Genomic DNA, 15397 nt, shown 5'->3' with positions numbered 1-15397 from the left:
ACTTATGTTTGTCTGTGGTGGCTATCATTCTCCTTGGGCCTATAAATGCCTCAACAACTAGTGCATATCAAGGCAAGGCCTTTTAAGATATCTGACCGTGGCCCTAACTTCCGACAATCCAACTAAGGAACCTTCTTTGGTCAAATCCCCTGTATTCACATTGTCAAATGATAAAGGACCTAGCAGGAGGCTTTCATGATTTAGGATTCACTTCCTTTAGCAGGGCTGTATTTCCTCAATCAGGAGTATATGTAAACAAGAATAGGATCAGGTAATTCTCCATAACTCTTAGAGATAGTGCAGAATCAGTTGCCAAGACAACAGCTGCCCAAAAAAGAGCTTTACACTCTCTGGCCAAAGTTGATAACAGGACAGTCCTTGATAATCGTTTAGCTGAGCAAGGAAGAGTCTGTGCTGTCGCCAACACCACCTGCTGCACCTGGATTAACACTTCTGGGGAAGTTAAAACTCAGTTACATAAGATCATTGAGCAACCCACTTGGCTTAAAAAGTACGTCGACCAGCCAACCTGGAATTTCCTAGTCAGCACTAGGAGATTTGGTGGCAACAGCAGGACCAAAGGAGAGTTCCAAAAGCTCTGGGGACAATGAGAAATAGAAGCGTGGTACCCTCAAACCCCTTTTTGAGTTCAGTCCTTCCTGCTATTTCTGAAGGCCATGAAAATAATGTAGCCGGCAGAATGCTAGCTCAAGGCTCTCCGATGATCTGAAGTTGAGAGACTTGATAAGATATGAATCTATGAATGGGAAATGCATGAGAGCCCCTCCTTCTATCTTCCCTGTTACTCCAATGTGGCCTCCATGGTTTCCACTCGCTACTTAGTCCCCATTCCCTCACCCTCATATGGGACATGACTCCTGGAAAAGGTCCTTCTAAGCACCAAAAGACACAAACACACAAAAATATTTCCATCAAAAAGAACAACCTGACGCTTAATCAGTGATGCTTTCTGAGAAAGATCTTAATCAAAAGGGGGAAACATGAAAATGAATCAAGAAAATCTAATTTAAAACGTAGTCGGGAAGCCATGAAGGGAGAGTTCTCATGCACGTAGCACTCATCTCAACTTACATGACCAGCAGGAAGGAGGAAGATTTCCACATGCCTCAGTAAGAGCAAACTGCCTACCACCTGCAGCCAGTGAGAAACCACCATAACCTCGAACTCCTGCTCTTCTCCAGTCAAGTTATATTCAAAACAATCCTCCTCAACTTCCTCCTAACAGTTAGTCTCCCCACTTTGTCTCCTCAGACTGGGCTATGGCTTGCCATAGTTTGCTTGTCCTGAATGCCAATTCCCCTGCTACTCTCAAATATACTCATCTTTGTTTAACTGAAGTACCATTTGTTTTCTTTAAGGTTGACAGTCTCAGCATTATCTGCTTTTGGGGTCTGGATTCACCACTGTGGGAAGTGAAGGGTGCGGGGGGAGGGTAGTCTATTTTCATCCTATGAGTAGGTAATGGCTCAAGAGTATTGTCTATATATTTGAAAAAGACATAAAATTCAAACTTTATCAAAACTTGATGTTTTATAAGAAAACGAAACACCACAAATTCTGCAACTAATAAAATCATGTCTCAGTTTAGGAAATGAAAAGGGGAAAGTACTGGAATGTAGGAAGCAGAAGGGCTTTACTGACAATCATGGCTACAACGCAGCAAATAACACAGTCTTATCAATTTCTGTACATGTCTCCATGTGTGCACGTGCGTGTGTGTGTGCATGTGTGTGAGAGAGAGAGGGACGCAGTGGTGGTAGCAGCCACTTCAACTCCTCTAAGTAAAGGCTGCAGGGAAACATGCAGACCGAGAAAGCATGTGAAAATTTATGTTTACGTGCATTCTTTTTGGGAAACAAACTAATATGCTCAATTTCAAAAAAGGAGACTGCTCCTCATCTGAGGCATCACTGTTCTAAAGTGAAACATTCACGTTCATTTCCATGGGCCAGGCACTGTGATGGGCACTACGTAAGCACACAAAGGGAAATGAGTCAGATAGCATGCCTTTCTCTTGCACTCGCCCTCACAGAACTCACAGTTTTGCGGGGCAAGCTGACAAGTAACCAGTTAATCAAGGCAAACTGTATTAAGTATTATGACGGGGGTGGTGAGGTAGTATGGTAATATACACAGGGAACTAGAATCCAAAATTTAAAGGGTTAGGGATAGGAGAGGAAATTCTAAGGTATCTAATTTGAGGTCTTAAGAATGATTAAGACATAGGGCACCTGGCTGGCTCCATGGGTAGAGCATGCAATTCGATCTCTTGAGTTCAAGCCCCACACTGGGTATAGAGTCTACTTAAAAAAGTAATAAATAAAATTAAAGTAAATAAATGGAGTAGCAAGAATCCCACTAGGCTACTCTGTACCTTTGTTCTTTAAAAAAAAAGAAGAAGAAGAAGAAGAAGAAGAAGAAGAAGAAGAAGAAGAAGAAGAAGAAGAAGAAGATAATATGTAAGAGACCCAGAAACAAGAGTCACCTTGGCGCAATAGTATTTAAGAAAACTGCAATTCTGCTATGCTCAAACATTGAAGAGAAGAGCTGGAAAGAAGAAACGAGATAAGAGAAGTAAGCAGGGGTCACATCCCCCAAAAGATTTGTTAACCTAAGCAAGAGGTCAGAACTTCATTCTAAGGCCAACGCAAAACCACTACTAGCTTTAAGCAGGGAAGTGCCAGGTGACATACAGGGAGACAGGAAAAAACACCCAAGCCCACTGTTATCTCAATGATCATAAATGAAGTCAGTCCTCAAACAGAGGAATGGGGAAGCAGACAAGCAGACACCCTCGGGTTAAGACCAAGTTAGGAGTTAGAATTTCTAGGTCTTGCTGACCAAGAGAACGAGAGTGGGTACAAGTTTCCCACCCAAGTCCAGGCCACCTAAAAGATGGATCATGGTTTCAGTGGAAACGGGAAAAAGAGACTGTGCTTTCAGAAAGGAAAGTAATGGAAAAGTTGAGAAAATAAGAGGTCTAAAACAAATTCAGTTTTTAGGCCTGAAGTCTGGGGTAAAAATCTAGACTGGAGCTACAGATGTGGAAACCACCAGCATCAAGATGATGTGTGCAGTCATAGAAGTACATGGCATTAGCAGAGGAGTGTCGGTGAAGAGCAGTGTGTGGAAAGGAACTGAAACCTGAGGCCCACCAACATCTAAAGGAAAGCACAGCAGGCTGATACATAACTGGCCAGAGAGGAAGAAAGCCCATCGAATCTAGCATCATGAAAACCAGAACAGAATGGTTTAAAAAGGAAAACAATAGGGGCGCCTGGTGGGCTCAGTCAGAAAAGCATGCAACTCTTGATCTTGAGGTCATGTGTCTGAGCCCTACGTTGAGTAAGGAGACTATTAAAATAAACTTCAAAAAAATTTAAAAAAAAAAGGAAAAATGCCTACTGCACTCAGAAAACCAAACTTAAAAAAAAACTCTAATGCTATGCTACTTCAGACTCCATCAAGGACAACTTTAAGTATATGCAACAAAGTTACAAGTGGTCAGTGTTACTACCCTCAAAAAATTCATAAGCAATGAAAACTAGTGACCTGAACAGGTATTAAATTAAATGTATAATTCTCTATTAGAGCAGCGATAAATTTCTAGGACAAGGTCACGGAGGATTATCAACATAAAATGCTTGCAGGTAACTCTACGTAAGTATTAAAATACACGTGGCTGGCATACTGTGATGATGGAAATCCTTGCTGAGTGCCTTGAAAGAGCTGTGCCAACCTGTATAACCAAGCACACCCATCAGGGCATCAGAGGATTCTTGTGGTAGCCTTTAAGTCAACAATGATTCATGCTGGGCAAAGGGCTGATTTTTTTTTTTTTTTTAAATATGTTCCCAAGTGTGAATATTAGTTTTAGTATGTTACATCATGAAGACCTGGTCAAAGCACACCATTACTAACAGCCTTACTTCCAGGAGGGCAAATACCAACTGCCATCTGAAACATTATGGAAACATTAGTCAGCCAGGGCAAGTATGTTGACTTTACCCTGCTTCCTACCACATAACTCTTTTGTTTCTTTCTACCACTGTTTCCTTTTCTTATTCCCTTTGCTTTTTCTCCTCTTGCACCTAATTTTAGCAATTACCACTTAAAAAGCTTGGTGTCTCATTTACTTTCCTGACCCTTTAGAAGGCCATGAAGCCATCCATGCCTCTTACAGAGTTATCACTCTGTACCCGACTTTAATTGGTATGCATTCATTGTTATCCTTTATTTAGTGTGGCAGTACTGAATGACAAAGATGCTACCGGCGTAGAGATCTGCATTCTAGAAATCTCATCGTTAGACAGGCTACTCTACCATCCAATATAAAATATAATATAAATAACATAGGAACACATTAAAACGGAAAAAAATCCCAAAAGCTAGTTTGGAAATAAAAGGATCAAGAAATAGGATTTACAACAGGAATAAGGAAGTCACTATAGGAAAACAATAAAGATAATGAAGAAAAAAACCACAGGGATAACTGCATGCAGTTAGGATGCTGTAAGAAGTAATTTTGTTGTAAAGTATATTCTCGGATTCTGAGGACTCCAATAGATAATAGTCTCCATTTCAGTTAACCTCAAAATTTGTACTTCCAATTCTTTTAAGAGTAAAGATGGTTAAATTTTTAATATGAAAATCACACCTGGCTCAAAACACTTTCTATCGATCAGTACACATAAAGTATGCTTCAAATCCAGTTAAAGGGGTACTCTGCTGGAAGACAAGCAGTAAATTAGCAAGCCAAATGGGGAAGTTCACAAATACCAACTTTCTGAACAGGCAATATTTTAAAAGGACTAACTGATCAACAGAAGCTTTATTAAATAACTCAAAAATTTCTTCACCATGAAATTCCTGCCAACAAAAATTACTATTTGAGAAGACAGAACACAGGTACCTTTTTCTCAAAACTGTTTTGCAAGTTGCATGAACTGAGCTTTTAAAACAGGTAGCACAGTATAGGGGTTAAAAGCATGTTCTCCGTAGCTACGATGTCAAGGTCTGAATCCCTACTGTGGCACTTAAGAGCTGTGAGACTTTGGGTAAGCCCACTAACCTGTTTGTGCTGTGGATTCTTTGGTTGTAAAAAAGGGTAAGGTTGTTTTGAGGATAAAATGAGTTAATATTTGTAACTGCTAGCAACAGTCAATCTGACACAAAAAAAGTGTTACCTTCTTTCTGTTTTAGCTGTTTTTCAGAAATGTCTTCAGTTGTTCTTCCTCCAGACTGGATAGCAATCTAACACCCACATCCCCAATATTTCTGATTTTCCTTTTCCACTCATTTTTTCTCTTAAGCACACACTGCTAATACATTACATGTTTAGCTGCCCTGTAAATTTGTCTCCCCCTTGTAAAAATAAGTCAGGGATTGTTTTATTCATGGAAGTGTATGCCCAGCGGAGAAAAGTAGTAGCCTCCATGAGCGGACTATCCCAGCAATTCTAAGGTGCACATATTCTTACGCTGTCTTAACACTGTTGAAATTGGGATGTAATTTAATTATACACTTACAATTATCTTACAGTTAAAACTGCCAACACTAATTCTTTTCTTTTAGAGGGTATATAAAACATATGGCAATTAACAACCTAGATCTGATGAAAGACTATATGTCAATGAATGATTAAGTATTAAAGAAACAGATAAACTTCAGTTTCTACTTAATCAAAATTTACATTCTTTTTTTTTTTTTTTTAAGATTTTATTTATTTATTTGACACAGATCACAAGTAGGCAGAAAGGCAGGTAGAGAGAGGGGGGAAGCAGGCTCCCTGCCAAGCAGGGAGCCCAACACGGGGCTCGATCCCAGAACCCTGAGATCATGACCGGAGCCGAAGGCAGAGGCTTAACCCACTGAGCCACCCAGGTGCCCCCAAAATTTACATTCTTTAAAGAATCATTTTAATCTCACTTTCACTGACTAGAAGCAGGTTATACTAACATAGGAGTACTTATTGTCTGGATCGTTTTCTTGGGCCTACAAACTCCTAGCTGATTATCCCTGATGATGATTTATTTATTATCGTTTGCCTAGCTGATCAGTGACAAAATGTTCATTAGCTTTCTGAATAAATTATTTCTAAATTAAACTAAAACTACTCCTCTGGTAACAATATTCCTATGAAGCCTGTGGCTCTTTTTCTTTCACCCTACAACTGTAAACACAATTATGCTTAAAATGTTTTTTTCACATTTTTTAAAAGAGTATTTCAAAATGACAAACTGTTCATATTTAACCAGTGAAGACAAAAGTTTGTGCAAATTTTAACAAAAATTTGTAATATGAGGAAGAAGATAAGCAAGAATTTTCCAAGAATAAAAGAGGGGAAAATATTTCATATATTTATTTGATAGCTCAAAGCAGCAGCAATGCACATCAAATTTTGAGCGGTAAGTGAATTATTTCTAAGATTATCCACAGCTTCCATCATGCAGTAAGAAAGGTGCATAACCATCACCTCCCCAAATTTTAAAAGTACTGTAGTAAATGCAAAATTTTCAGTTAAGTTAAATAAACAGCCAAAATCAATGTAGGATTACTGCCCAAAATAACAACACAAAACAAACTCCAGTGCAAACAAATGAGAATCACATCTATTAAAAATGAGAATAGACCACACAGGGGTGTTTAGTTATTAGAAGACAAAAATTCTGATTAACTAGTAGCACAGAAATGCAAAAACATGGTTGAGGGAAGTACAGTTAAGTGGTTTGAAGCTGAAGCTCAGTATCACTTTTTTATCAAACTATGTTGTTTTATTGAGGGCTTTTTAATGGTAGCATTTCTTAACAATTTGGTGAGCATGAAACATCCAACAATTAGGTGTTAGGTTCAATGTAGAAAGTACATATAGTTGAATTAATGAATCTACCAGCTGAGAACAGTGTATCAATGTACAAATCTCTAAAAGGGATATAAAGTGAGCTAATATTTCAAAAGGGGTTTGCATAATGAACAAGCTACAAATTTTGTCAAATTACTATCTGTTAAAGTCCATGGGTCTGTTCCTGATTCCTAGAATTTACACCAACAGGGATCCCTGCTACCTTAAAATGGTACAGCATATTAAGGAGAACTAAGAAGTCCATATTTCTAGTAGTTCTGACTTAAGGAAAAGATCCAGAAAATACAAAAGATTTAACAGGCCTTGCAGGAAAAAGAACATACTCCAAGTGATCAAGGAAGCCCTTTTCAGACATGTGTGAATATGGATACTGGCTTCCTCAAGATTATGCCATCTCAGAAAAAATATTCACCTACCATTAAAACAATTAAGAATTCAAACAGCAATAATACACACACACACAAGTTCAAAGAATTTTTGAAGTGATTTAAAAATTTCTAACACTTTCGGAAGTAACTTTTTGCCATTACTTTAAATTTTATCACATATATTATGGCATGGCATAAGATGTTTCCAAAAAAAAAAAAAAAAAGTTAAGAAAAACATTTTTGGGGGCACCTGGCTGGCTCAGTCAAAAGAACATGTTACTCTCGATCTTGGGGCTGTGAGGTCACACACAAGTCACACGTTGGGTTAGAGGGTTACTTAAAAAAAAAAAAAAACAAAAACTCTGCCTAATTTCTCTGGAACTTGCTTTGGAATATGTACTAATATACTTTAACTTTTAACATTAATACTTTCCCATCCTTACTAAAGTACAATCACCAGTCATCATTATGTATCCTCCTCTGTAATTTGGAAAAGCCTTTCTGAAACTTCCTAACCGTAATTTTCTTTTCAACATGATGAATGTATAAAAAAGGTCACCTATCTCAAACCATTTCAAAGGCCATAATGCAATGAAGTTATAATGACTTTTCTTGATTCCCAAAAAGAAACTTACTACAAATTGAGAATTATGAAACCAAAGATTTCTTTGAACACAGGGAAATTGAACATAATTCTAAGACTTGAAAATTAGTTTTAATCAAAGGAACTGTCTGCTAGGTAAAAAAAAACAACAACAACAAAAAAAAACTGGCTTCTAATCTACTCCATTTGCTTTAGGACCTTCTGAACTAATTTATTAAAGTTTAGGTTAAAAACAACTTGGTCAGCTACTGGCAGTGACAACTACTTCAAGCCACCTTATAAAATGAAGGCTAAGTGAGCAGGGTTTATTTCCACTGAATCCCCTGGGGGCTACCCGGCCTGGTTCCATTCTCTATAGCTCCAGTGGAAAAGCAATCTTGTTACTGTAAACAAGCAGCAGCAATATGTACAACAGTACAAAATATTTCCTCCCACCAACTTAAATATATACATCTGTAACATTATTTCCTGATCTAAAGTTACTTTAATTGCACCAATCTGAGAGCTAACCCACCCACCTTAATGTCACTAAAATTATGATATAATCATACAATATATATATACAGGTTTATTTATGAGCCAAATTCTTAGTGCTCTCCATACAAAGAGCTAAAAACAAACATAACACAACTCACCTTCATTGGGAGATGTTTTCAACCTGCTACAAATGCCATAGACATCTCCATAGCTTTCCTGTATTTTTCGTAATGCATCTGTAGACCTGAGCTCCATGAGAGCCCGCAGCTCCGCGAGCGTGATTCCAAAGTCTCCGTCATGATTAGCTTCCTTCAAAGAGTTTTTTACTCCACTATACGCAAGTGAATTGTTTGCCATGTCGCCCATTACAAGAATAATTTATTAGGAGGAAAATGTTTCCCAGAAGACTCTAATTTTCACTTGATGTATTTCCAAGATGAAAATCTTTTAAATATGAAAGTCTTTCTTAAACCAAACACTCATTGTATGATTTTGTAGAGCAGCATCAACAGCACTTCCCAGAGAAGTATCTTGACCTTTGGCCCATGACTTGTTTCTTCTTATCAATCATGAGATGTACACATCTGTAAGAAAGTATTTAAAAGTTAATACAATCCCTCTTTAATAGCATTATGCATACAAGTATATTTTCTAAATATCATTCAAGTAGCTAATCAAAGTACACATTTAATTATAGAAATATTTTAACTGTAGTCTCATGCCTGTAAAGTGTTTTGCATGACAAAATATCGAAGTATACCTCCTAAATAAAATTGTATTTCAAGACACTAGATCTCACCATTATTAAATGAAAATGCATTTCACATGACTGAATTTTATGTTCCATTCAGTATCACTGTTATTAAGTATCAGTAACAGTATCACTGTTATCACTCAGCACTTACATTCCAAGCACTATTTCTTTAAATTCATTCTCTCATTTAATCATCACAATTTAATCCCATGAGGTGTTATTACTCCCTCTCTACTGAGAAGAATAAGCCTCAGAGAATTTCAGTAGCTTCTGCATAGCTAACGAATGCCTAAAAAATGGATGAGCTGGGATGTCTCCAAACTCATGTTCTTTCTAATACATGGAACCTTCTTTCTAAACCTTTCATACAATATAGACCCTGAAAAGACAAAAAACAGAACAAACAATATGCTTTCCTGAAGTCCTCCTTGGCCACTCTGCAGCACCACCATCTTTTGGCTTTCTAAAACTATCTTCCACCATGATTTCTGTCATATGTCATCACCTCAGGTCTTGCCTTGACTACCTACCCCAAGAAATTCTCTACCCCTTATCACTCTTTGTCATTACTCTACTTCTTTGCCAGCCTTTATTATCTAAAATTACCTTGTTCATTTAGTTGTCAGGTTTGCTCATTAGTATATTCTGGGAATCTAGAACCGTGCAAGACACATGGCAGACAACCAGTGTTTAAGCAATAAATGGATGCATTACTTTAATTTTCCCTATAATACTTTCAAGTTCTCCTTGTAATCCAAGCTACCTAAAGATGTACGTTCAGCTCTTGTCTCCATCTATGTCCTTTAACCATCTCAATGTTAACATGCTCAACACTGGTTTCATCTTCTTTTTTCTTTTTAAGGATTTTATTTTAGAGAGAGAGAACGCACACACATGTTCACAAGCAGGGGAAGTGACAGAGGGAGAGGGAGAAGCAGGCTCTCTGTTAACCATGGACCCCAATGCGGGGGCCCAATTTCAGGACCTGAGCTAAACGCAGATGCTTAACCAACTGAGTCAGCCAGGCGTCCCAGCAACACTGGATTGATCTTATTCCCTAAGCAGAGAACTTCCTTCCTCAATCACCATTGTCCTAATCACGTGGGCTTGAAATCCTAAGTTATCTTTGATTCCATCCACTTCAGCTTCAGTCACTGAGTATTCTTCCTTTGAAAAGCTCTTTTTATGTAACGTTTTTCTTTCTGATCTCTGAGTCCCTCCTTCACAAGTTATAATCACTACCCCCCAGGTTCTCTTTCATTCTAATTTCTCCTTTATCCAAAGGTGTGCACTTTGCTGCTACATTTAGTTTTTAAAACAGGCTTCACATCACTATACCCAAACTTATAGGGTGAAAAAACAGTCCCATTGCTCATGCCTATTTAACAGTGAAACCTAAGCTCTAATTTACCTATTCAATCTCTCTTCTTCCTCAAATACTCCACTCCCCCATATTTAATAAAATGTTCAATGATTGGGTACTAGAAAAGATTACTGGCAAGTGCAATTAATCTTCATCTATTAAGCTGTTATGAGGATATTTACAAATCATGGTATGTGGTTCTCATACTTCAATATGCATCAAAATCATCTACAGGTGATTAAAATACAGATGGCTGGGTCTCACCTCCAGAGTTTAAATTCAGTAGGATTAGAATGGGTTCCATCATTTGCTTTTCTAACAAATTCCCACGTGATACAGATGCCATCAGTCCAGAGAGCATACTGTGAGAACCAGTGGATAGGAAAATGGGTTAAAAACTCTGAATTTATACTATGTGGTTGAGGAAAATTTGCTTGCCTCGGGTTAAATGTGCAAGGATGTGATAGCTATAGATTCTGTAAGACATTTTTTTATTGCCCGCTTCCTCCCACTTCAAAAATTTCTCTTGCTTGCCCAATTATTACCAATTTTACTTATCTCAGAAGCAAAGTGGGCTGCCTCCTACTCACATATCAATTATTATAATAACCTGACTCCAAAAACTAGAGAGGGTGGTTATCTGACAATCTCCGAGTTTCCAAATCCAAACTTTGCTGGCATCCGAGTTATCACACCAATCCTAAAGTAAGTTATTATTGTTCAAGAGAAAAAAGAATTAAGATTCCTAACTAAGTCTGTGTGTATGTCATCAGTCTTCTGGTTTCCTCCACAAAGAGGAATTTTCCTCAATGGTAGCTTCCTATCCCATCAATTACCACTGAGGTAAAACAAGCTGCCTCACAGATTTTCCAAGAGCCACGGGACATATGTAGTTTCTTCACCTTTCTACCTTCTTTTGGGAGCCAGATTTCTGCAAAACTCATACATTCCAGTCTGGTTATTAGGGTAGGGGCAGACCCCCAGATTTAAAAAACAAACAAACAAAAAACACAAAAACCTGCTCCTGTTCCAAGTATCTAGGGTGGGGTAAAGAACTGATTAGTTTTGGATTCAACTGTAGAGCTTTATTGGTGTCACACAAAACCCAAATCCTCTGCGTCAGCTTCTGACAATATTAAAACTAGTTATTTTTATTCCTCTCTGCCAATCATCTTTCGACAGAACGTAAGCAGGAGAAACAGGTATTCCTTACCGGGTTCTCTTAAACTTCTCAACAATAAGGACACATAATAGATCTGGGATCTGAATTTCTATTTCTGACTCGAAAGCCATGCTCCTTTCACTATATTGCCTCTACTTTATGTCTTCACATTTATTAGGTTCAAATAGAAACTGTCCTAGGTCAAAAACAGTCAAATAATGCCAAATGTACCAATGTATATAATAAAAGCAGAATTCTAGACATTGTAGCGGATATTTGTTATCTGCCAACTCAGCATCCTTTCCCGCACTTCCTAGCAATAATTCCCACTTTTTGTTTAGGGATCTGCCCTTCCCGGACTCTCAAAGCAGTCCCCATGTGGTTCCCTCCCACATCCAAACATTCCCCTGGCCACAAGTGTAACCGGTTCAGGAATGTGCATATGACCCAACAAAGGCCAAAAGGGAGGAAGGAGGCTTCTGCTGTGACTCTGGGGGAGAGACTTGTCTCTTCTTACTGAATTTAAATCCGAGATGTAGAAAGCCTCTGCAAATGGATCCAAAAGGGAAGGTGAGACAGAGGGAGGAAAGGAGAGAGGCAAGGAATGTGCCTGTCAGTGCTGGATCACTTGAGCCCCTTGGTCAATCAGTGTCTCAAGTCTGTCCTAGCCCTTGATTTTCTTGGTAATTTATCAATAAACTTCCTTCTGGGGTTGAGTTTTGTGCCACTGTGCAAGCCACATAGCTTTGATAAGTACATGATTACCAGTTATGTCCAGTTCCCCCACTGTTTAAAGAAAGAGAAATCCAAGCAAAATCACCAAATGCAAATGAGCCACTTTCCAAAAGTCTACTATTTGAATTTACAATTACCTACATGTTCTATTTATCAGGCCATTGTCTATTTTTAGATTGTCTATCGTCTCCTCCACTATTTTCCTCCCTATCCACCACTTTCAACCCTCCATTCACCAAACTAGTGGATTCACAAAAATGCTTAGGACAACAAAAAGGTTTAGTTTTTTATTTGTTAGCTACAAAATGACAATCAAGATGGGGACACAGTTTGGGACTGATATAACAGAATGTGTAAGATGTTTTTGCTTCTCTGGGCTGTCTAAAAGATTTTGATCTTTCATTTGAAAAGTTTAAGGAGAAATGTTACATGGACGCTAAGGACCCCAAAGAGGGGGATTTTAAAGAAAACACACAGGGGCTCTATGGATACGGAGTTCTCTTGGTCTATATAACTTACCCCTGAGTCACTAGATGACATCTCTGGTCAAACCACTACTGGTAGTCTTTGAGGGATTATGAAAAAAGAAAAGAGGCAGTTTCAGACTGCAGTTAGGCAAAAACAGGAACAGTTTTCAAAAAGAAGGATTGAGATGGATTCCAACGGACACATAAGCTTTAGTAGGAATGAGCAGGGCCCTCCATAGAAGACCGAAAACTGACAGTGAGGTTCTAGTAATGGGTGAAGCTCACAACGAGACAGCTTTGTTAATTACAAGTTCAATTCCTTCTTTCACAAGAACACTTGACTTGTGGATCGTGAAATGGTTGTACGGACGTTATCTAGACTCAACAAGGATAACCACAAAAAACTGCATATCAGAAAAACGCCAAGAAACACAGGGCAACAGTTAAGTAAGGTATGGCATGAAATACGAAGCTGGATAAAATTCAGAGCTTTGAAAGTATTACATAGTAACGTGAGATTTTTGCAGACAAAGATACAAAATGAATGCTCCTATAACTAAGTGTATTATAACAAAGAGGAACAACCTGGAAGGCATTACTAGGTTTCTAATTCCTGACTTCTAAACGATTGTTAATGATTCATAAGCACAGAAGTTAACGTTTCCCCAATCTGTAGATGGCTTAAAGCCAGGTAAGCCAACAAATGTTAGATGACAGAACCGGGATTCAGAAAGACAGGTAGGAACGAGAAGTAAGTGCATTGTCACAAAGTGCACTTACTTGATGTTAGTTAACATGATGTAAGTGCTTTTCACTGGGCCCCCAAAGAGAGTATGTTCTTAGGCAGCAGTGACAGGAGCCTAACACTTGTAAAGATAGGTAACAGACTATTCTGCTTCACCCTGGACAAACACACACGAATAAGATTACTGACTCATCTATAAAAATACATTTACAAAAACAGTACCCACCTCTTTAAATGTGTTAATATACATAAAACTATTTGAACTCACCCTGGCACATAGTTAATGTTTAAAAACGTTAGCTATATTTTATGTTAAGAATATTTACCCTGCTCTCCTCAGATGAGGACTGCCCAGACATTTCAGATGAGGAATGTTTAAAGAAGTAAGATTTCTAAACCTAGAGGAAAAGAGGATTCTCATGATACTCTAACAACGAAAGAAACTCTGCTATACAGATAGAATACGAAGACTGAATGTCTCGAAGAGAATGATGAATGAAAGACTTTTATTTGTACTATACGTAACAGGCCTAACTAGGTCAGGAGTGAACAGCCATGGTCTACGTACTGTAACACAGTTAATAATAAAGAGAATGTTGAAGAGTCAGGAAACCAGTGCATTGAAGAAATGGAGGAAATCTAGTCTAGGGGAGGAACGAGTTGTGACAGCAAACTTCAAACATGTGACATTCTACAGTGTAGAAAAGGAACCCGATGCATTTTGTGGCCCACTGAAGGACACAAGAGGAATGAAAGGAAAGAAAGCTACAGAGAGGTAGTCTTTGGCTACATAAACCAGAACTCTGTAACAAGTTATCAAAATTTGAAAAGGTCTGTAACAGTTAATTTTAAGGCAACATGACTGGATCACAAGGAGCTCAGATACCTGGTTAAACATTATTTCTGTGTGTACCTGTGAAGCTGTTTCTAAATGAGATTAACATTTGAAGAGGTAGACCAAGTGAAACAGACTGGGGGCATCGCCCAATCCATATAGGGCCTGAATGGAATAAAATAGGAAGAGGGAATTCATACCACCTCTGAGCTGAGACAGCAATCTTCTGCCCCCCAGACTGAAAGTGACACCGCTGGCTTTCTAGGGGCTTTAGTTTGCAGAAGGCACATCATGGAATCCCTCAGCCTCCATAAATGCCTGAGAAAATTCCTCATAATAAATCACTGTATGTGTCTATTTCCGACTGGTCTGTTTCTCTGGAGAACCCTAACTAACAAAGGGCCTCTGGGTCAGAGGACACTCCCTAGCCTGGAGCTGATCATGCAAGATACTGGAAGAATTATATGGAAGAGCACTCAATACCTAAAGATAACCCATGCCCTTTTTTGTGACAACTCTCATCTTTAAAAACCCATTCCTACTTTGAAAGGTGACTCCCCTGGCTGAATAATGCAGTAAGCATGCTTTATACACATACACAACTGACTTCCTGTTCAGCACTCCACTCTCCATTGATTCTGTTTAGCTTTTAAAAATAAAGACTCCTTTTAGGCAAGATTACTTCAAAGACAACAAACCCCAGGGGGGAAAAAAAAATTCTTCCTCGAATATAATGTATGAAAGATACCATCTAATTTGAAGATCTGCTAATTGTGATCACAAGCTTAAGAAAGTCATGTAATTAATTTCAACCCTAAATTTAAACAAACTGGTTATAAACCAAAAGTAATGTATTTGTTAGAAGCAAATCCTTTCATTTAAACTTTAACTTCTCTCTTAAAATGTCCTCTGAATCAACTAGCTACAGATTCCCAAGTATTCTTAATTTTTTTTCAAATCATTCCCAATTCACAGTGAGATTTCAAAACATAAAAAGTTGTAGT

The 15397-nt window shown here is 38.2% G+C and overlaps 1 protein-coding gene across 1 annotated transcript in view; it reads right to left on the bottom strand.

Moving 5' to 3' along the window:
* The window catches only part of ATP2B1 (ATPase plasma membrane Ca2+ transporting 1), a 125428-nt gene that overhangs the window by 61118 nt on the left and 48913 nt on the right, over positions 1-15397 (bottom strand). Inside the window, exon 2 of the mRNA XM_080811182.1 lies at positions 8491-8916. Coding sequence (XP_080667308.1) covers positions 8491-8698 — 208 coding nt within the window. The 5' untranslated portion in view covers positions 8699-8916. The remainder of the gene's footprint in view (positions 1-8490; positions 8917-15397) is intronic.

This window comes from Martes martes, assembly GCF_963455335.1.
Source record: "Martes martes genome assembly, chromosome: 8".
In the NCBI taxonomy this organism is placed as follows: domain Eukaryota; kingdom Metazoa; phylum Chordata; class Mammalia; order Carnivora; family Mustelidae; genus Martes; species Martes martes.
The sequence above is the reverse complement of the archived record's forward strand: the minus strand, read 5'-3'. Positions and strand labels throughout refer to the sequence as shown.